Genomic DNA, 20,679 nt, shown 5'->3' with positions numbered 1-20,679 from the left:
CGTTTGGATGAGGCTTCTTCATGCACGTCTCTGGTGCCTGGGCTGGTATGATTTGCATGCTAGAGGATCTTGGGTTCTCATTTTCTCCCTCTCTCTTTCTCTCTCTCTCTCTCTCTCTCTCTCACAAACACGCACCTCTGCCTCTCTTTTCAGGGCCTTGCCAAGTGACCTCTCCATATGGTCTCTCCAGCATGCGGCCCCAAGGTAGTCAGCTTCTTATACCGTAACTCAGAGCTCCAAGAAAGAATGTTCCAACCAACAAGGCAGAAGCTATGTAGTTTTTTGTGACCTAGTCTTAAAAGTCACAATGCATCACTTCGCCATGTTTTGCTGGTCAAAATAATTACAGATCCTCTCAGATTCAAAGGGAGGGAACATAGACCCCAATTCTTTTTTTTTTTTTTTTTTAGGCTGCATTGGGTATTCATTGCTGTGCGCGGGCTTTCTCTAGTTGCGGCGAGTGGGGGCTACTCTTCATTGCAGTGCACGGGCTTCTAGGCGCATGGGCTTCAGTCATTGCAGTACGTGGGCTCAGTAGTTGTGCACGCAGGCCCTAGAGCACGTGGGCTTCAGTAGTTGTGGCTCACGGGCTTAGTTGTTCCGTGGCACGTGGGATCTTCCCGGACCAGGGATCGAACCTGTGTCCCCTGCATTGGCAGGCAGATTCTTAACCACTCTGCCACCAGGGAAGTCCCTGTAGACCCCAATTTTTAATGGAAAGAAATGGCAAGGAATTTATAGCCATGTTTTAAGACCACCACACAAGCTCTCCATCACTGTCTAAAGCCAATCTATTTCCTCCTTCCCTGATTCCATCCATCTAAAGACAATCTGTCTAGACTATGGGGAAACTTACTGCCAAAGTTCCTATTGAGATATCAGTTATTTCCACCCTGGAATCTTTCTACAGCTTGCCTCTTTTATCCTCATGATCTCACATGACCTCCTGGGTACAAGTTTGCTTGTCACCAAATTTTTCTTCTCCATCCAGTTCATTTCCCTCTCTTCCCATTTCTACCCTCTCTTGACCACGCTTCCTACCCTTTTTCTTTGTTTCTTTTTTTTTTTTTTTTTTTTTGGCTATGTATTCTGGAGACACAATTCTTTCCAAAGGAAACTTCTGTACCCTCAACCTTCTTTTACCAAAAGCTGCTGACAACTTTCCAGTAAAATATTTTGCTCGCTCTTTTTCCCAGTAGAAGCCATTTCTTTTATCTCGCTACCCTAACCCACCAGAAAAGGGATAGGCATTCTCCCAGATCCCCACTGCATCTTCACATTATTCCTCCACCACTATGTAACCCTGCCTTTTGAGAGTAATGCCAACTAATTCTCGCTAGCTGTCCCCTACTTAGTGCTCTTCTTGTGCACCAACTTTTGAATCAGTTTCCTCCACAACTCCTACAGTCTTCCTGTCACTCAGTGACCCATCCAGTGTCCTAGCCTCACAATTACGGCTCTCCTCTACTGTGACAGCCTTTACTGCCATTCAACTCCAGTAACCACAGCCACTTCTCTTTTGTCCTGTTGATGTCATCCATCTACTCCAATTTCCCCAAGGACCTTGTTTCCTCTGGCATTATAAAGCAATCTCTTTCTTTATACGTTTTTCTATCTCTAATCCCTGTCTTCTCCTCAAACTACTAACCTCTTTTCCTCAATATCATCACCAAAGCACTCCTTGGGTGATCAGTAATCATTGCTATTTTTATGGTTTGAAAACGCTCTCAATTAAATACCAATGCTTTCTAATTTCTAAATCCAGCAGACTTCTTCATGGCCCTTGCTGTAACGAGGGACACAGATTTACCTCCTCCCTGAAATCCTCTTCTGAGACTGATTTCTTCAGGAGGCTGTCAGGGGTCTTCTATGACTCCAATTCTTCCTGCTCAGTATTCTTCTCTGTCCATCCCACCAATGCTGGTGTTGTTATGGTTCAACGCCACCCGCCTTTGCTGGCCCTTTTTTTTTCTGTGCCGACACATTCTCCCTGAGTGCTTACACCTACTTACTTGGTTACAGCTATCATTTGCACATGGACAACCTCGATCTCTTGCTACAACACTAGAATGGTCTTTGTCATGACATATTCTACCTTTCCAACTAGATGTCTTTTAAGTATCTCCAACTTAGCGAGCACTGCAGTGTTCTTTACCACACCCCTCTTCCCACACCACCATTGGGAGACATTACTAAAACATAATTTGCAAGTAAAGAAGTAATAATGGTGGTGACTGATTTTAAAAAAATAAGCAGATGTGAAATTTTCTACTTATGTGCTGCTAAGCTGTCACAAGCAGGTGGAATTTCTTCAAGTACAGGGTGAATGCTGATTGTCATGACCAATATCTCTAGGGATAAGCAATTCTTTTAGCTTCTCTATCTTATTGAAAATAGTGCCTCTCTTTGTTCTTATTTTAAGCTCTGCAGGCAACTTTCTGATACATAATTAGATTAAACAGAAAGGCAGATGTCTGTTATTGTGACTGAGATATAGCTGTTGTATACTCATAAGGTGACATTCTAGTTGGTAAATGATTTTCTTGTCAGTTTGCTTGGTGTTAGTCAGTGCCCCAGAGTTGGTGACCTCTAGGTGAACTGTTGAGATCAAGTTTCTAGATCTGCAAAACTGAAGACCAGGCTCTGGACTGTGGTGACTGAAAATAAACCATAAATCTGAAGGTGAAGCCCAGTTAAGGAGGTCAGCAGACCGTTCTTGAGGATATATTTTTAGCTGTACATACTTGGCCTTATATATCTTTGTCCCACACAGTGAATATCATGGTACAAAGCATCAAAAAGTTGAACACTTGCTTATTATTTGACCTCAGATATTCAGTGGAATGTCCAAAAGCGCAATTAAAAAAATATATATGTTTCTCAGATTCTTTTCCATTATAGGTTATTACAAGACATTGAATATAGCTCCCTGTGCTATACAGGAGGTCCTTGTTGGTTACCTATTTTATGTATAGTAATGCATATCTGTTAATTCCAAACTCCTAATTTATCCCTTACTCCTCTTTCCCCTTTGGTAGCCATAAATTTGTTTTCTCTGTCTGTGAGTCTATTTCTGTTTTGTAAAAAAAGTTCATTTGTATCATTTTTTTAGATTCCACATATAAGTGATATCATGTGATATTTGTCTTTCTCTGAAAAGAGCAATTTTAAATGCACTCAATCCCATAGCATGAATTTCTGAGAGACCCACTTTCAATCCCACGATGTAAATTTCCAGGAGAACCACAAAGCCTCCATGGCATGAAAGAAAACAGAAATGTTAATATCCCTATTAGTAGAAATAATATTTGTATTAATAAAAAGAGAAATAATAATAACAACAAGAAAATGGCATGTGGAGTGGCAAAACCTTAGCAGCCTCAAGAATGGTATACCTACCATTTATTACGTGTGCATTATATGGTAGGGTCTTTGCATATTTTATTTCACTTAATTCTCCTAACATCCTTTGAGCTGCAAATTTTTATGCCCATTTTATAGTTGAGTAAAACACAACCAAGAGGATTTAAGTAACTTGCCCAGGATACAGAAGTAGTAAATGGCAGTGATAGGTAGCTTCAAACCTAAGGCATTTTGACTGCAAAGCCAATGCTCTTACACATAGTGGACATTTGCTATTTTGCTGTTAATTGTTCAAACCAGAGGGAATAGAATGAAGAGTTAAGCTGTCAAAGTTTACATAAATCTGAGTTTCACTTACTATCTTAAACTACAAATAACCATCCTTAGATGTAGGCTAAATGCTGCTTTAATCATTTCCTTGGGAATTCCAAGTGAAATCTTCATAAGAAACTAACATTTAAAAAAACGAGAACACATTTAACAAAATTAACAACTAAGATTCTTGTTTTTTTCTTTAACATGTTTATGGGAGTATAATTGCTTTACAATGGTGTGTTACTTTCTGCTTTATAACAAAGTGAATCAGTTAAACATATACATATGTCCCCATATCTCTTCCCTCTTGCATCTCCCTCCCTCCCACCCTCCCTATCCCACCCCTCTAGGTGGTCACAAAGCACCGAGCTGATCTCCCTGTGCTATGCGGCTGCTTCCCACTAACTATCTATTTTATGTTTGGTAGTGTATCTATGTCCATGCCACTCTCTCACTTTCTCCCAGCTTACCCTTCCCCCTCCCCATATCCTCCAGTCCATTCTCTAGTAGGTCTGCATCTTTATTCCCGTCTTGCCCCTAGGTTCTTCGTGACCACTTTTTATTTTTTTTTTAGATTCCATATATATGTGTTAGCATATGGTATTTGTTTTTCTCTTTCTGACTTACTTCACTCTGTATGACAGTCTCTAGGTCCATCCACCTCACTACAAATAACTCAGTTTCGTTCCTTTTTATGGCTGAGTAATATTCCATTGTATATATGCGCCACATCTTCTTTATCCATTCATCTGTTGATGGACACTTCGGTTGCTTCCATTTCCTGGCTATTGTAAATAGAGCTGCAAAGAACATCTTGGTACATAACTCTTTTTGAATTATGGTTTTCTCAGGGTACATGCCCAGTAGTGGGATTGCTGGGACGTATGGTAATTCTATTTTTATTTTTTTAGGGAACCTCCATACTGTTCTCTATAGTGGCTGTATCAATTTACATTCCCACCAACAGTGCAAGAGGCTTCCCTTTTCTCCACACCCTCTCCAGCATTTATTGTTTGTAGATTTTTTGATGATGGCCATTCTGGCCAGTGTGAGATGATATCTCATTGTAGTTTTGATTTGCATTTCTCTAATGATTAATGATGTTGAGCATTCTTTCATGTGTTTGTTGGCAATCTGTATATCTTCTTTGGAGAAATGTCTATTTAGGTCTTCTGCCCATTTTTGGATTGGGTTGTTTGTTTTTTTGATATTGAGCTGCATGAGCTGCTTGTAAATTTTGGAGATTAATCCTTTGTCACTTGCTTCATTTGCAAAGATTTTCTCCCATTCCGAGGGTTGTCTTTTCGCCTTGTTATGGTTTCCTTTGCTGTGCAAAAGCTTTTAAGTTTCATTAGGTCCCATTTGTTTATTTTTGTTTTTATTTCCATTTCTCTAGGAGGTGCATCAAAAAGGATCTTGCTGTGATTTACGTCATAGAGTGTTCTGCCTATGTTTTCCTCTAAGAGTTTGATGGTGTCTGGCCTTACATTTAGGTCTTTAATCCCTTTTGAGTTTATTTTTGTATATGGTGTTAGGAAGTGTTTTAATTTCATTCTTTTACATGTAGCTGTCCAGTTTTCCCAGCACCACTTATTGAAGAGGCTGTCTTTTCTCCACTGTATATTCTTGCCTCCTTTATCAAAGACAAGGTGACCATATGTGCGTGGGTTTATCTCTGGGCTTTCTATCCTGTTCCATTGATCTATATTTCTGTTTCTGTGCCAGTACCATACTGTCTTGATTACTGTAGCTTTGTAGTATAGTCTGAAGTCAGGGAGCCTGATTCCTCCAGCTCCATTTTTCTTTCTCAAGATTGCTTTGGCTATTCAGGGTCTTTTGTGTTTCCATACAAATTGTGAAATTTTTTGTTCTAGTTCTGTGAAAAATACCAGTGGTAGTTTGACAGGGATTGCATTGAATCTATAGATTGCTTTGGGTAGTATAGTCATTTTCACAATGTTGATTCTTCCAATCCAAGAACATGGTATATCTCTCCATCTATTTGTATCATGTTTAATTTCTTTCATCAGTGTATTATAATTTTCTGTATACAGGTTTTTTGTCTCCTTAGGTAGGTTTATTCCTAGATATTTTATTCTTTTTGTTGCAGTGGTAAATGGGAGTGTTTTCTTAATTTCTCTTTCAGATTTTTCATCATTAGTGTATCGGAATGCAAGAGATTTCTGTGCATTAGTTTTGTATCCTGCGGCTTTACCAAATTCATTGATTAGCTCTAGTAGTTTTCTGGTAGCATCTTTAGGATTCTCTATGTATAGTATCATGTCATCTGCAAACAGTGACACATTTACTTCTTCTTTTCCAATTTGTATTCCTTTTATTTCTTTTTCTTCTCTGATTGCTGTGGCTAAAACTTCCAAAACTATGTTGAATAATAGTGGTAAGAGTGGGCAACCTTGTCTTGTTCCTGATCTTAGTGGAAATGGTTTCAATTTTTCACCATTGAGGATGATGTTGGCTGTGGGTTTGTCATATATGGCCTTTATTATGTTGAGGAAAGTTCCCTCTATGCCCACTTTCTGGAGGGTTTTTATCATAAATGGGTGTTGAATTTTGTCAAAAGCTTTCTCTGCATCTATTGAGATGATCAAATTTTCTCCTTCAATTTGTTAATATGGTGTATCACATTGATTGATTTACGTATATTAAAGGATCCTTGCATTCTTGGGATAAACCCCACTTGATCATAGTGTATGATCCTTTTAATGTGCTGTTGGATTCTGTTTGCTAGTATTTTGTTGAGGATTTTTGCATCTATGTTCATCAGTGATATTGGCCTGTAGTTTTCTTTCTTTGTGACATCTTTGTCTGGTTTTGGTATCTGGGTGATGGTGGCCTCATAGAATGAGTTTGGGAGTGTTCCTCCCTCTGCTATATTTTGGAAGAGTTTGAGAAGGATAGGTGTTAGCTCTTCTCTAAATGTTTGATAGAATTCGCCTGTGAAGCCATCTGGTCCTGGGCTTTTGTTTGTTGGAAGATTTTTAATCACAGTTTCAATTTCAGTGCTTGTGACTGGTCTGTTCATATTTTCTATTTCTTCCTGGTTCAGTCTCGGAAGGTTGTGCATTTCTAAGAATTTCTCCATTTCTTCCAGGTTGTCCATTTTATTGACATATAGTTTCTTCTATTAATCTCTCATGATCCTTTGTATTTCTGCAGTGTCAGTAGTTACTTCTCCTTTTTCATTCTAATTCTATTGATTTGAGTCTTCTCCCTTTTTTTCTTGATAAGTCTGGCTAATGGTTTATCAATTTTGTTTATCTTCTCAAAGAACCAGCTTTTAGTTTTATTGATCTTCGCCATCCTTTCCTTCATTTCTTTTTCATTTATTTCTGATCTGATCTTTATGATTTCTTTCCTTCTGCTAACTTTGGGGTTTTTTTTGTTCTTCTTTCTCTAATTGCTTTAGGTGTAAGGTTAGGTTGTTTATTTGAGATGTTTCTTGTTTCTTAAGGTAAGATTGTATTGCTATAAACTTCCGTCTTAGAACTGCTTTTGCTGCATCCTATAGGTTTTGGGTCGTCGTTTTTTCATTGTCATTTGTTTCTAGGTATTTTTTGATTTCCTCTTTGATTTCTTCAGTGATCTCTTGGGTTATTAAGTCGTGTGTTGTTTAGCCTCCATGTGTTTGTATTTCTTACATATTTTTTCCTGTAATTGATATCTAGTCTCATAGCATTGTGGTCGGAAAAGATACTTGATACGATTTCAATTTTCTTAAATTTACCAAGGCTTGATTTGTGACCCAAGATATGATCTATCCTGGAGAATGTTCCATGAGCACTTGAGAAGAATGTGTATTCTGTTGTTTTTGGATGGAATGCCCTATAAATATCAATTAAGTCCATCTTGTTTAATGTATCATTTAAAGCTTGTGTTTCCTTATTTATTTTCATTTTGGATGATATGTCCATTGGTGAAAGTGGGGTGTTAAAGTATTGACCCATTGGTCACAGGGGCCTCCCCTACTATGATTGCACATTGGTACAGGGGCCTCCCCTACTATGATTGTGTTACTGTGGATTTCCCCTTTTATGGCTGTTAGTATTTGCCGTATGTATTGAGGTGCTCCTATGTTGGGTGCATAAATATTTACAATTGTTATATCTTCTTCTTTGATTGATCCCTTGATCATTATGTAGTGTCCTTCTTTGTCTCTTGTAATAGCCTTTGTTTTAAAGTCTATTTTGTCTGATATGAGAATTGCTACTCTAGCTTTCTTTTGATTTCCATTTGCATGTAATATCTTTTTCCATCCCCTCACTTTCAGTCTGTATGTGTCCCAGGTCTGAAGTGGGTCTCTTGTAGACAGCATATATACGGGTCTTGTTTTTGTATCCATTCAGCAACTCTATGTCTTTTGGTTGGAGCATTTAATCCATTTACATTTAAGGTAATTATTGATATGTATGTTCCTATTACCATTTTCTTAATTGTTTTGGGTTTATTATTGTAGGTCTTTTCCTTCTCTGTGTTTCCTGCCTAGAGAAGTTCCTTTAGCATTTGTTGTAAAGCTGGTTTGGTGGTGCTGAATTCTCTTAGCTTTTGCTTGTCTGTAAAGCTTTTGATTTCTCCATCAAATCTAAATGAGATCCTTGCTGGGTAGAGTCATCTTGGTTGTAGGTTTTTCTCCTTCATAATTTAAATATGTCCTGCCACTCCCTTCTGGCTTGCAGAGTTTCTGCTGACAGATCCGCTGTTAACCTTATGGGGATTCCCTTATGTGTTATTTGTTGTTTTTCCCTTGCTGCTTTTAATATTTGTTCTTTGTATTTAATTTTTGATAGTTTGATTAATATGTGTCTTGGCGTGTTTCTCCTTGGATTTATCCTGTATGGGACTCTCTGTGCTTCCTAGACTTGATTAACTATTTCCTTTCCCATATTAGGGAAGTTTTCAACTATAATCTTTTCAAATATTTTCTCACTCCCTTTCTTTTTCTCTTCTTGTTCTGGGAACCCTATAATTCGCATGTTGGTGCATTTAATGTTGTCCCAGAGGTCTCTGAGACTGTCCTCAATTCTTTTCATTCTTTTTTCTTTATTCTGCTCTGCAGTAGTTATTTCCACTATTTTATCTTCCAGGTCTCTTATCCATTCTTCTGCCTCAGTTATTCTGCTATTGATCCCTTCTAGAGAATTTTTAATTTCATTTATTATGTTGTTCATCACTGTTTGTTTGCTCTTTAGTTCTTCTAGGTCCTTGTTAAACGTTTCTTGTATTTTCTCCATTCTGTTTCCAAGATTTTGGATCATCTTTACTATCATTATTCTGAATTCTTTTTCAGGTAGACTGCCTAATTCCTCTTCATTTGTTAGGTCTGGTGGATTTTTGCCTTGCTCCTTCATCTGCTGTGTGTTTCTCTGTCTTCTCATTTTGCTTAAATTACTGTGTTTGGGGTCTCCTTTTCGTGGGCTGCAGGTTCGTAGTTCCCATTGTTTTTGGTGTCTGTACCCAGTGGCTAAGGTTGGTTCAGTGGGTTGTGTAGGCTTCCTGGTGAAGGGGACTAGTATCTGTGTTCTGGTGGATGAGGCTGGATCTTGTCTTTCTGGTGGACAGGTCCGTGTCTGGTGGTGTGTTTTGGGGTGTCTGTGGCCTTATTATGATTTTAGGCAGCCTCTGTGCTAATGGATGGGGTTGTGTTCCTGTCTTGCTAATTGTTTGGCATAGGGTGTCCAGCACTGTAGCTTGCTGGTCATTGAGTGGAGCTGGGTCTTGGCGTTGAGATGGAGATCTCTCGGAGATTTTTGCCGTTTGATATTACGTGGAGCAGGGAGGTCTCTTGTGGACAAGTGTCCTGAACTTGGCTCTCCCACCTCAGTGGCACAGGCCTGACACCCAGCCAGAGCACCAAGACCCTGTCAGCCACACGGCTCAGAATAAAAGGGAGAAAAGAAAGAAAGAAAGAAGAAAATAAAATAAAATAAAATAAAATAAAGTTATTAAAATAAAAAAATAAAAAATAATTAAGAAAAATAATTTTTTTAAGTAATAAAAAACAAACAAACAAAAAAACGGACAGACAGAACCCTAGGACAAATGGTAAAAGCAAAGCTATACAGACAAAATCCCACACAGAAGCATACAGATACACACTCACAAAAAGAGAAATAGGGGAAAAATATATATATCGTTGCTCCCAAAGTCCACCTCCTCAATTTGGGATGATTCGTTGTCTATTCAGGTATTCCACAGATGCAGGTACATCCAGTACCTGAGGCTGCTGGGAGAGATTTCCCCTTCTCTTCTTTGTTCGCACAGCTCCCGGGGTTCAGCTTTGGATTTGGACCCGCCTCTGCATGTAGGTCGCCTGAGGGCGTCTGTTCTTCGCTCAGACAGGAGGGGGTTAAAGGAGCAGCAGATTAGGGGGTTCTGACTCCCTCAGGCCGGGGGGAGGGAGGGGTACGGATATGGGATGAGCCTGAGGCGGCAGAGGCCAGCGTGACATTGCACCAGCCTGAGGCGCGCCGTGTGTTCTCCCGGGATCACGGGAGCCTGGCCGTGGCGGGCTGCACAGGCTCCCAGGAGGGGCGGTGTGGAGAGTGACCTGTGCTCGCACACAGGCTTGTTGGTGGCGGCAGCAGCAGTCTTAGCGTTTCACGCCCGTCTCTGGGGTCCGCGCTGATAGCCGCGGCTCGCGCCCGTCTCTGGAGCTCCTTTAAGCGGCGCTCTTTATCCCCTCTCCTCGCGCACCAGGAAACAAAGAGGCAAGTAAAAGTCTCTTGCCTCTTCGGCAGCTGCAGACTTTTTCCCAGACTCCCTCCCGGCTAGCACCGAAGCCCGAGCCTCAGCTCCCAGCCCCGTCCACCCCGGCGGGTGAGCAGACAAGCCTCTCGGGCTGGTGAGTGCTGCTCGGCGCCGATCCTCCGTGCGGGAATCTCTCCGCTTTGCTCTCCGCACCCCTGTGGCTGCGCTCTCCTCCGTGGCTCCAAAGCTTCCCCCCTCCGCCACCCGCAGTCTCTGCCCACGAAGGGGCTTCCTAGTGTGTGGAAACCTTTCCTCCTTCACAGCTCCCTCCCACTGGTGCAGGTCCCGTCCCTATTCTTTTGTCTTTGTTTTTTTTTTTTCTTTTGCCCTACCCAGGTACGTGGGGAGTTTCTTGCCTTTTGGGAGGTGTGAGTTCTTCTGCCAGCGTTCAGTAGGTGTTCTGTAGGAGTTGTTCCACATGTAGATGTATTTCTGATGTATTTGTGGGGAGGAAGGTGATCTCTGCGTCTTACTCTTCTGCCATCTTGAAGCTCCTCAACAACTAAGATTCTTTGTGTTGATTTAAAAATAGTTTTTAAAAAACAATCTCTCATGCCCTATTCCATAACTCCACGCTACCTTTTGCTGAGTAGTGTCATTTTTTAACTTTTTTGACCAGGTCCTCAATAAGAAATCAAATGTCCACTGTGACCCAGGGCACAAGTACACGTAAATATATGTCAATATATGTGTTGTGTGAGCATGAGTGTGTGTGTGTCTGAAGTTAAAATCACAAAGACTTGCTCACTGATTACGGACTCTGAGCCATAATGTTCCATTATGTGCATGAGTGCCTATCATAACCCACTATACTCATTTTCTGACCCACCAATGGGTCAAGATCCACAGTGTGAAGAGCCCTGGGATGTGGGAGCAATGTGTTAATAGGAGTGAGAACCCTCTGTTTTTTTGCTACTTCTACCTTTGAACGTGAAAATTTTACTCTCAGGAGCAAACTGAGGTGACTGGATTGGATCATCTCCAAGGCCTCCTTCTGTTTTAATCTATCATCAGGGAGTTTCCACCTTCACGCAGATGATCTCCCTTCATCTGGTAAACAGGAAAGGCAGTGCATTTTTCCCCCTCTGTGCAGTACTGACTGCTCCCACGTGCCTCCCATCACCCCTACTCCTTACCCACGTCCATTTCCAAGGGGCTTCAGTGCTGTCAGCTGCTCAGCCCAGGGGCCTGACTCCATCCACAGCTGTTGTTTGGATCATCGGTCCCAGAAACCATGCTGGCTGGGGATGTTAGGCCCTAGGGTCTACCCCAAAGCAATATAACCTTGCAGGGTTAAATCAAGTAAGCACAGTATTAATATTTACGTGGATTCCTAGTGACATATGTTGTGTCTTTAATGGCCCATCCATCAGACTTTTAAACCATAACAGATCTACTTTGAATTTAGGACATGTTTTTTACATTTGGAAATAGAAACTCTGACCATATCTGGCAGCAAAAGTCTAAACCTCCTGAAAAGAAAATATAAACTTCCCAGTTCATTAAAGTAAAAAAGAGAATTTAAACACAGTATATTTACTTGTGGATAGAGAAGTTTCTCTGACTATAATCCCAAAGTGATTTTGAAAATCACAGGGTGCCCAAAGCATTATGGTAAATTCCTCTTAAGTCAGAAAGATAATTATCTGTATAATTTCTGTGTATGCACTAAACAAACATACACACACACACACACATATACATAGCCACAAAACTCTACCAAAGCTGATGTTAATACGTGAGGACTCCTGAGTGGTTAAGTCTGGATAGTACAGTCAATTAAGGAGTTAAAAGTGAGTGACAGTATCTTAGGGGCTGCAAGAGATTTGCATTTTTCTACCCACAGGATTCTGTGATAGGGCACCTGTCTCAGCAGACAACCAAAAAATCCAGTGCAGGACCATAGTGCACTTACCTTCCCCACTAAGGAAAAAAAGTAATGCTTTAAGCATGTGTCCATTCCATGTACAGCTTTTCACTGCATAGTAACATATATATGTGTGCATGTGTGTGTGTGTGTGTATCAATATATAAACTTGAGAGAAGTAGGCAATGTAGGCTAGTAGATAAACAGAAACCACAAAGGATTATTAGAATGACTACCTCCATGGATTAAAAAATTAGAGGCATTACATTACATTAGATTACAGCTAACATTTTAAACACAGAACACTAGTATGAGAAATATGTATTAAGATTGTGTTCCATATTTTCCTCAAAGAATTAAATCAAGTTCCTATTAATATTTAAATATCAAATAATGATGATCTTATCAGTTACCTTGCACCAGGATTCTTTCTTTGACACTTCACTTCCTACAATCCAGGCTACATGTTAAGAGATGCCTGCGCTGATTCAATATATCCTAGTATTAGTAGGATACTAGTAAATAGTATTGCCAATATTTGCCAGCCAGTATAATGGTACATGTCAAAATTTGGGGAAACTTGTAAGTATTAGTACTATAATAACATAGAAGCCATCAGACCACATTTCATAGTTTTATTGAGACTTTTTCAGTTTTAACTGTCTATGGTAGGTACAATTCTAATGACCATGATTATATCAAAGCTCTGCTGTTATTACCAACAGCAGATATGAAGTTGGCTGCCATGCCATGGACACACACACACACACACACACACACACACACACATTCCAAGCTGTACACTCCTGCATGCAAACTTATAGAAAATGTACATTCCTTTTAAAACACAATTATGCACAATTAGTCTGGAATCTGTTAAGCTACCATTGATTTAGATAAACCTGAGAAAGCTCAAAATGTCAAGTAACACTGTTTCCATACTGCTCATTCAATGGCACTATTAATCACAAAGAAATCTAGTTCAATTATCTATATTAAAATTACAGAGATTATAAAAATAAACATTTTGGCAAAAGCACTAACACATACTAGAATTCAAATTCATAATTTTTGATATGTAACATATATTCCCCTTCATATTAATTTGCAATGATGTGTATAATACAATGTACAACAGAACTAAAAAACTGTAACAGGATTCAGCAGCCAAATAATATACAGTTATTACTGTAAAACTTGGAATTAAAGTTATCAAATGAACAAAGAAAACAATAAAATTACTAGCAGTGTTGAATTTCTGGTAGTGTGTTACTTAGAAACTCCATCTCAAAGAAATTAAGATTATACTATTTCACCTTGAGAAGAAACACAAAATAAAAATTGAAGCGGAACTGAGCACAGTAACTGATTACACCAGCTGCCTCTTTCTCTCCCCATCTCCCTAAAATATTTCCTCAAACTCTAATGTTGTATCTGTAATGCCCATCTCACCAGACTTCTAAAACATAAGAGATCTCCTCTGAATTTAGGACAAGTCTTTTGCATTTGGAAATGGGAAGCTCTGACTGTATTTGGGGACACAATTCCAAATGTATTAAAAAGACAATATAAAGTTTTCTACAATAGTATATAAAATGTAGACAATACAGACCCAGTCTGGCTAAGATATTTTGTATTTACTATCGACTGACACCAAACTGTGTCTATGTAGAAAGAACCCTAAATAAAAAGATAAACGTGCAAAAGCATTTGTAGAGAAAATGAATCACTTGTATCACAAAACAGATTTTCATATTTTAGATAAAAGAAATCTGAAGACTTAAACATTTCAAGATACTGATATTTGGAAAGCATCATAATATACAGTAACTCTCATTTTTTATGCATCATATATTATGTAAAATACACCAGTGTGACATATTAATATTATACATTGTAATAAATATAATTTACCTCAGTATGGTGGAACTTTCAAGAAAGTTCTTCAATCTGTACAATGGAAGGGCTGTGAGCTTCATCAATAAATACTATTATGATAGTTACAATTTGACCAGCAAAGTTAAAGCTTCACTACATCTCTAACTAGTTACACATCTTTATTGTCACTAGTCCAATTCCAGCTGCTACAAGCTGCTACATGCTGTAAGCACTGACATCTCTTGTATCCAAAGGCAGTACAGTGCACTGCCCTGAGGAGACTGAGAAAACCTACAGGTCATATCCGTATCACAGTCGGTGAACTTTGTATGAATTTTCAGTCAAGGACTGGGATTGAACAGTCCTGGAAAATACAGTAGCAGACTTCATGCACCTCTGGCTTTACCACATCCCCTAAGGCCCCAACAGATGGATGTCATCCAACCCTTTTAATCCACGGAGAGTGGTCTTGACAGGGTCAAGAGTTCCACAGCTGGCCAAGTGGCAGTGTCACCATTTTAACTCCAAATCCTACTCTCATGCTGTATCTCTTCTTGGTCTGTGTTTTTAGCATTTCAGTGCAAACACACATGGATGTTCAAAGAGTCAAAGATGCCAACTGATGAGCCGTAAAACGCCTTGAGCTTGGCATTCAAACAGTTTTGTAGTGTGAAATTTAGTTAACTGATAAGTTCTGTAATTTTGATTCTTTTATCAAAATGCCAGTAGATTTCTGCCTTTACTCTTAAAATACCTACTCTTATCATATATCATGAAATCAGATCTTCAGCCCAATAGATCACCGCTTTATCTTGACCCTCTGTATGTTTTCATCATTAGCAGACTCGTCCCAGAGACCAGTTTGTGCCTGGAAGGGGTTGGAGAGATCATTCTTGTCACTATCAGGCAGGCATCTGCATGTCATCATTGTCTACCACGTGATGTATGAAGCTAAAGAAGAAACACTCTGGAAAAAGCATGCCAGGAAGTAAAAGGGCGTTTCTAGTCACTGTTACTATCCAGAGAAGAAAGTTCTCTGGAAGCTGAAACAATGTACTTAACACATACTGTAAACCAGGCTGGGCATCAGACCTAAAAGGAAGAACACTAAAGTAAACGGTGAGGGAATATTATAGAAATGTGTACCATTAGCCTTTGAGTTTAAGGATGATACGGGCTTTGACATTTCCATTTTGGCCAATTTAGTGATATTAATATTAATTTAGTGATATTAATTGACTGGGGTAACACACTCATGACATATCTTAGTCTTTTTCTTTTAGGATTCCACAACAGACAACACTGCAGGGCCCTAACCAAATGAGAGCCTAGCTAACCCTTCTCTTTTCTCAAAATGAGGAGGTGTAGGTAGGACATCTAGAAGGTTTCTTCTTGATTTGGTTTCTATAATTCTGTGCTTTAAGACTGAACATGTGAAAAAGCAGCACTCTTTAGGATGGCTAAACACAGCTTTTCTTCATTGATCTTAGTGGCTGGAGCCAATCTAGGAAGAAACTTTAGGGCTCACAGACCTGTAGTCCACTGAGGCCCTGCAAGAACTGAAGCCCAGCTCTGACTTCCCTGTCACCAGGTCCCACAGGGAGCTAAGGTTCTCACCTTGAGACACAGCCCCAAACTGCTCTACATATAAAGTGCTTTCAAACAAGTTACCCCACCATCAGTTGCAGACTCTGATATTGGCTTTGTTGGGGGTACCTTCACAATTAAAAATTCCTTTGACACTGGATTTATTTATTTGGTGTTGTAAATTGTCACCTCACCTCATTATTCGGCATTATATCGAATTTGACCATTTCAAAGGCTAGAAATGCAGCATTTCCATATTCACTGAAAATCGTCATTAAAGTTATTGAAGTATTTTACAGATTTGTCATTACTGCCTGGCAGAGGGAAAATATAAAAGAAAACACTGTCTGGTGGTCTCCTCTTAAACTATTACTAGTCTGATTAGTAGTTTCTATACCTTACTTTTTTAGTGCTATGGTACTTCAAGTACTTAAATTTAATTCTTCATATTTCCCTTTCCCATATATTTGGAGTTTTTTCCTTCAAATATGAGGATGTAAGATCCAGTGAAGCATTATAGCATTTCATTCTACCAACACAACCCATACAAATTCTGCCTTCTTCTTTGTATATTGCATTTAATGTTTTCCAGCATTTGGAAGGAGCAAAAACAAAACGAAACAAAAAAAGGGCCTTTACACCATAATTAATTTAAACTAAAGTCCTTATTCTAAAAATGTCTTCTCCCCACTCCCAGTTGCCTCATACATTCGAGAATATGTTTGCAGGCTATGCATTATGGATGACTGTCAGCAACTCTCCCGTCTGCCCAACATCCCTCAACTTGCTAACAGTTACTCAACTTTGGTCTGTAATTTATCTGTGATTTTTAAAACTGTTTTTACAGATGTAAGTGAGCATTTGTACTGGAACACAAACACTCCTAGGGCACTGCACAGCAGTGGTGCAAGTAAATGCTCTTTGTCACAGGAAGTCTAACAGAGTTCATGGTGTTTACAAGGAAAGTACATGCACTTTGATTATTTTGAAGGCATTTTACCTGTAAGATAATATATACAGGATTTCACCCCCAAACATTTAGCACCCAACACAGAGTGAGCCGTTTTCTAGAAATAACTGGGAGATAATCACTTTTTAGACTTGTAAATTCATTGACTTGACTTTTCTATTTAATTCTCCAAAGTAATTCAGCCAGCCATCACCTATGCTTACAGGACCAAGAGACACCCAGCTGCAATCTGTTCATCTGCTACTGAATGAACCGAGTTTAGTATTTTGCTGTACTACAGTAATTTGAGAATGTGAAGTTTCAATTTGTTCCTACCTCAGATTATTAAAAACAATAAGACTAGATGAATCACAAACTCAAGTTTCAGGTGGTCAGTTTTCTTGGAGAAGTTATTAATATCCAAATAGCTCCAGTACTCATGTAAACTTTAAACAGAAGAGCTTGCAAATTCTAAAGGCAGAAGAGAAAGTAAATATTTAAGTAGGATAGTATTATTTTATGTTACATACTTCTGGTGAGAAAGAAGGAAGTCCTTGAAAGCAAACCCAAACAAGCTAAGTGTGGGTGTAGGCATTTCCACTTCTCTCTCTCTTTTTTTTTTTTTTAAACTCACTGCTTTCTTGGTTTGAATCTTCTCTAATCTTACTAGAAACTTAAAGGGGAAAAAAGCACTTGGCTCTATTAAGCATCCTACCATGTTACAAAAGTGGGTGTTTGGGGATTCTTGCGTCTTCACAAGCTTGTATCTCCATTCTGCTTGAACTCGGATAAAATATTGAGAGTCATGTCTTCACTCTTGGACTGCAAATTTGCCTCACTTCTTCTGGAAGCTTTCCTGGTGGCTCGGGAGAGTCTCCTTCTGAAAGTATCTCCTGCCAAGAAATAGAGAATGGGGTCCACACAACTGTTGAGACTTGCTAGACCTCTTGTCACCTGATAAGTGGCATAAACCCTGTCATTGAAAGCACACATTTCTGGGGTCTGAAAATCCAGCCGGGCCCTCAAATTCATTGTTTTCATCACGTGGAAAGGGATGTAAGACACGGCAAAAACAGTCAGTACAATAATCACCAGGTAAATGGATTTCCTCCTCAGAGGCGAATTGTCCAGGTCTTTGTAAATCAAAGCTCTCACAATTAATCCGTAACAGCCCAAAATCAGCACCAAAGGAACACAGAACATGGCCACGGTCGTGCACATGCTGTAGATGAAATAACTTCGCAGGTACTCGTCTGAGGTGGTGTCATAGCAGGTGATGGTTTTGTTTTTCCGGATCCCGGTGCCGGAATAGAAGAGGATGGGCGAGATCCCCACCACCACGATGAGCCACACGAGCACGCTGATACAGACTGCGTTCTTCTTCTTCAGCCTGCCCAGGGACTTGAGCGGGTACACCACGCCGCTGTACCGGTGCGCGCTGATGCAGGTCAGGAACAAAATGCTGCCATAGAGGTTCACATGGAAGATGAACCTCTGCAGCTTGCACATGGCATCCCCGAAGATCCAGTCGGTCTTATTGAAGTAGTAGAAGACGAGCGCCGGCAGAGTCAGCACGTACAAGAAGTCCGCCAAGGCCAAGTTGAACATGTACACGGAGATGCCGCTCCACGGCTTCATGTGGAAGACGAACATCCAGATGGCCACGCTGTTGCCCAGGAAGCCGACAATGAACACCAAGATGTAGACAGCTGGCAGGTAGTAGAACTGGAAGCCTGTCTTGGTCAGCGCGCATTTGAACGGAGAGGCGACGGCGGCGGTGGAGGCCACTGTGCTGTTCCCCCAGGGCAAGCCCGGGCCGGCCAGGAAGGCAGCGTCCGTCCCATTGGGGACCGCCGGCCACAGCACCTCGGTCATTCTCTCCTCCCCGACTTAGGCGGCGGCTCCAAGGGGCAAGCGGCGGCAAGAGGGCGGCGGCGAGGGGCGCAGCGAGCATCGGAAAGGCGGGCGAGCAGACGGGAGGGGGCGCCGGGGATCTCTGCGGGAGGGGGCAAGCAGGGGCTCGCCCGCGCCGGCTCCGGCCCCGCGGTCGCCGCGGGCCATGAAATCTGCCCCGGGCCGCGACCGAACCGAACTGGCCGGAGGACCAGCAACTTCCCGGTGAGGCTGGCAGCGCCGAGGTTACACAACAGGGCGCGAGGGACACCGCCGCCGACAACTTTCTGACTGCGCTTTCCCGAGGGACCGCGGGTTAGCGCCGGAGAGCGCGCCGGGGGCTCAGTGAGGTCGAGCCAAACTCGCTGCTCTGCGCTCCGAGGTGGGGAGGGCGCGCCCCAACCGCCTTCCCCCAAAGATCAACTTCGTTTGGGCATCTTCCTGCTCCCTACCTTGCAAGCCAGCAGCTCGGCTCTAGGGCCCGCGCCGCTGCCTCAGCGCCCCCCGGCGCTCAGCCTCTGGGGGCCATCGGAGCGCGCGTGGTCGCAGACTCGTGCGCTTCTGGATCGCGTCCGGCTCGCCGTCTGTGTGAGCTCGCAGGCTCTTCTAGAGACCTGCTCGAGTGCAGGCGGCGGGAGGGCGAGCCGGGCTCCCCGCGAGGATGGGCGGAGTTTGGGCGCCCGGGCGAGTCCGCGCTCCGCCGGCAGGCGAGGGGCGTGCCTCCGCGAAGTTCGCCCGGGGCCGGAGGCGTCTTCTGGGAAAGCCGGTCTTCACCAGAGTCGGCGGTCAGGGCGCGCTCGATCAGGGGCAGGGTTAGGGCTGGCTGCTGGAGAGCGATTGGCCCGAGAGCGCTCCTTGGCTCTTCCGCCAGCTATCTCGGCAGAGTGATGTTGCTGACACACAGGAAACCCCTCTGACCGCTCCGAGCCTTCTGCCTACAACCCTGGAGCGGACCGGAATGAGACTCAAGCCTCTGGGGCACTCAAGAACCACGCCAGGTGTTTGCACGTTCCAAGCAGCCTGTAGTCCCCAACCGGGAAAGCCCTGGCGTGGCAGCGCTCCGCGATTCTCCGAGACCGGATTCCTGGCACTTGCAGGAACCTGCTGCTCCCAGAAAGCTTTCAGAGGAGGGAGGGTGGAGAGGGAAATGGGGAGAGTCTCCTTCTGTCCTTCTAGTCTGCCTTTCCCCTTTTATTTCAATATGGTTTCTCTTAATTAACCAAATGCTAATAAACCGACGTCAACTGGTAACATCAACGTGAAAATTTCTAAAAGGGCTTTGTAAAAGTATTAGTAGTTGATACTTGACGTTGCTTCAGCACAATTTGTTACCTACCACTTACAGACAACGCAAGGTCCCCAAATCCTCCTGTCCAGTACATTTAATTAAATATCAAAGGCTGCAATAAAAAAATAAATAAAAACATATTGTTCAGGAAATAACGTGAATATTAAATATAAATTTATATAGATAGATGTAAAGACAATTTCAACTCCAAAGTGATTAAGGTGTGGTTTGGGGGTTTTATTACCAATCCTATTTCTTTAGGTTAAAGTGATTAGTCACAAATATCTCTGGTAAGTACCCTAACAATACTGGTTGAGGCTTCCTTGGATACTACATTTATTCAAACACTCGTTTTCATGGCTTGAATGTATCAAATTTTAGAGCAATGCACTTCAAAATTGTAGTTGAGTAAGTTTGACTGGAAAATTAATTATCAGCTATTGAGGGACATATTTAAATGGGCCCACACAGGGATGGAATCTAGCAATCATGACAATTTATTAATTAACATATGCTTTATGTGAAATATTCACAAAGGCTTTTCTCTTTGAAGAAAAAAAATCCCAAAAGAAAATATCTGTAAAATATATACCATAAAGATTTCTTTCTGGTCCCAGATGTTACATGATAATGTTCTCTTAAAAAATGCTTAAAGGAAAACCTGGAGCTCCTGGCTTTGATACCACAAAGGAAAATTCCCCGCAAGGACCAGACAGTCCTTTCCAGGGACACATGTAGAAAGGACCATATCCAAACACATGGCATTGTGAGCAC

The 20,679-nt window shown here is 41.4% G+C and overlaps 1 protein-coding gene across 2 annotated transcripts; it reads right to left on the bottom strand.

The window, feature by feature from the left end:
* Positions 1-12,930: 12,930 nt before the first annotated feature.
* P2RY1 (purinergic receptor P2Y1) lies at positions 12,931-19,697 on the bottom strand. Of its 2 annotated transcripts, none has more exons than XM_036851095.1 (2): positions 17,440-18,736; positions 12,931-15,056 (listed from the first exon to the last, which is right to left on the bottom strand). In XM_036851095.1, the coding sequence occupies exon 1, from the start codon at positions 18,597-18,599 to the stop codon at positions 17,478-17,480; it is 1,122 nt and encodes a 373-aa protein (XP_036706990.1). In that variant the 5' UTR covers positions 18,600-18,736; the 3' UTR covers positions 12,931-15,056; positions 17,440-17,477. The 2 variants fall into 2 exon arrangements, 1 of the variants encoding a protein (XP_036706990.1); XR_005019730.1 differs by having other exon boundaries at positions 12,932-15,056; positions 17,061-19,697.
* Positions 19,698-20,679: the final 982 nt, after the last annotated feature.

This window comes from Balaenoptera musculus, chromosome 4, assembly GCF_009873245.2.
Source record: "Balaenoptera musculus isolate JJ_BM4_2016_0621 chromosome 4, mBalMus1.pri.v3, whole genome shotgun sequence".
In the NCBI taxonomy this organism is placed as follows: domain Eukaryota; kingdom Metazoa; phylum Chordata; class Mammalia; order Artiodactyla; family Balaenopteridae; genus Balaenoptera; species Balaenoptera musculus.
Note: the sequence above shows the minus strand (reverse complement) of the source record. Positions and strands in the feature narration are given on the sequence as shown.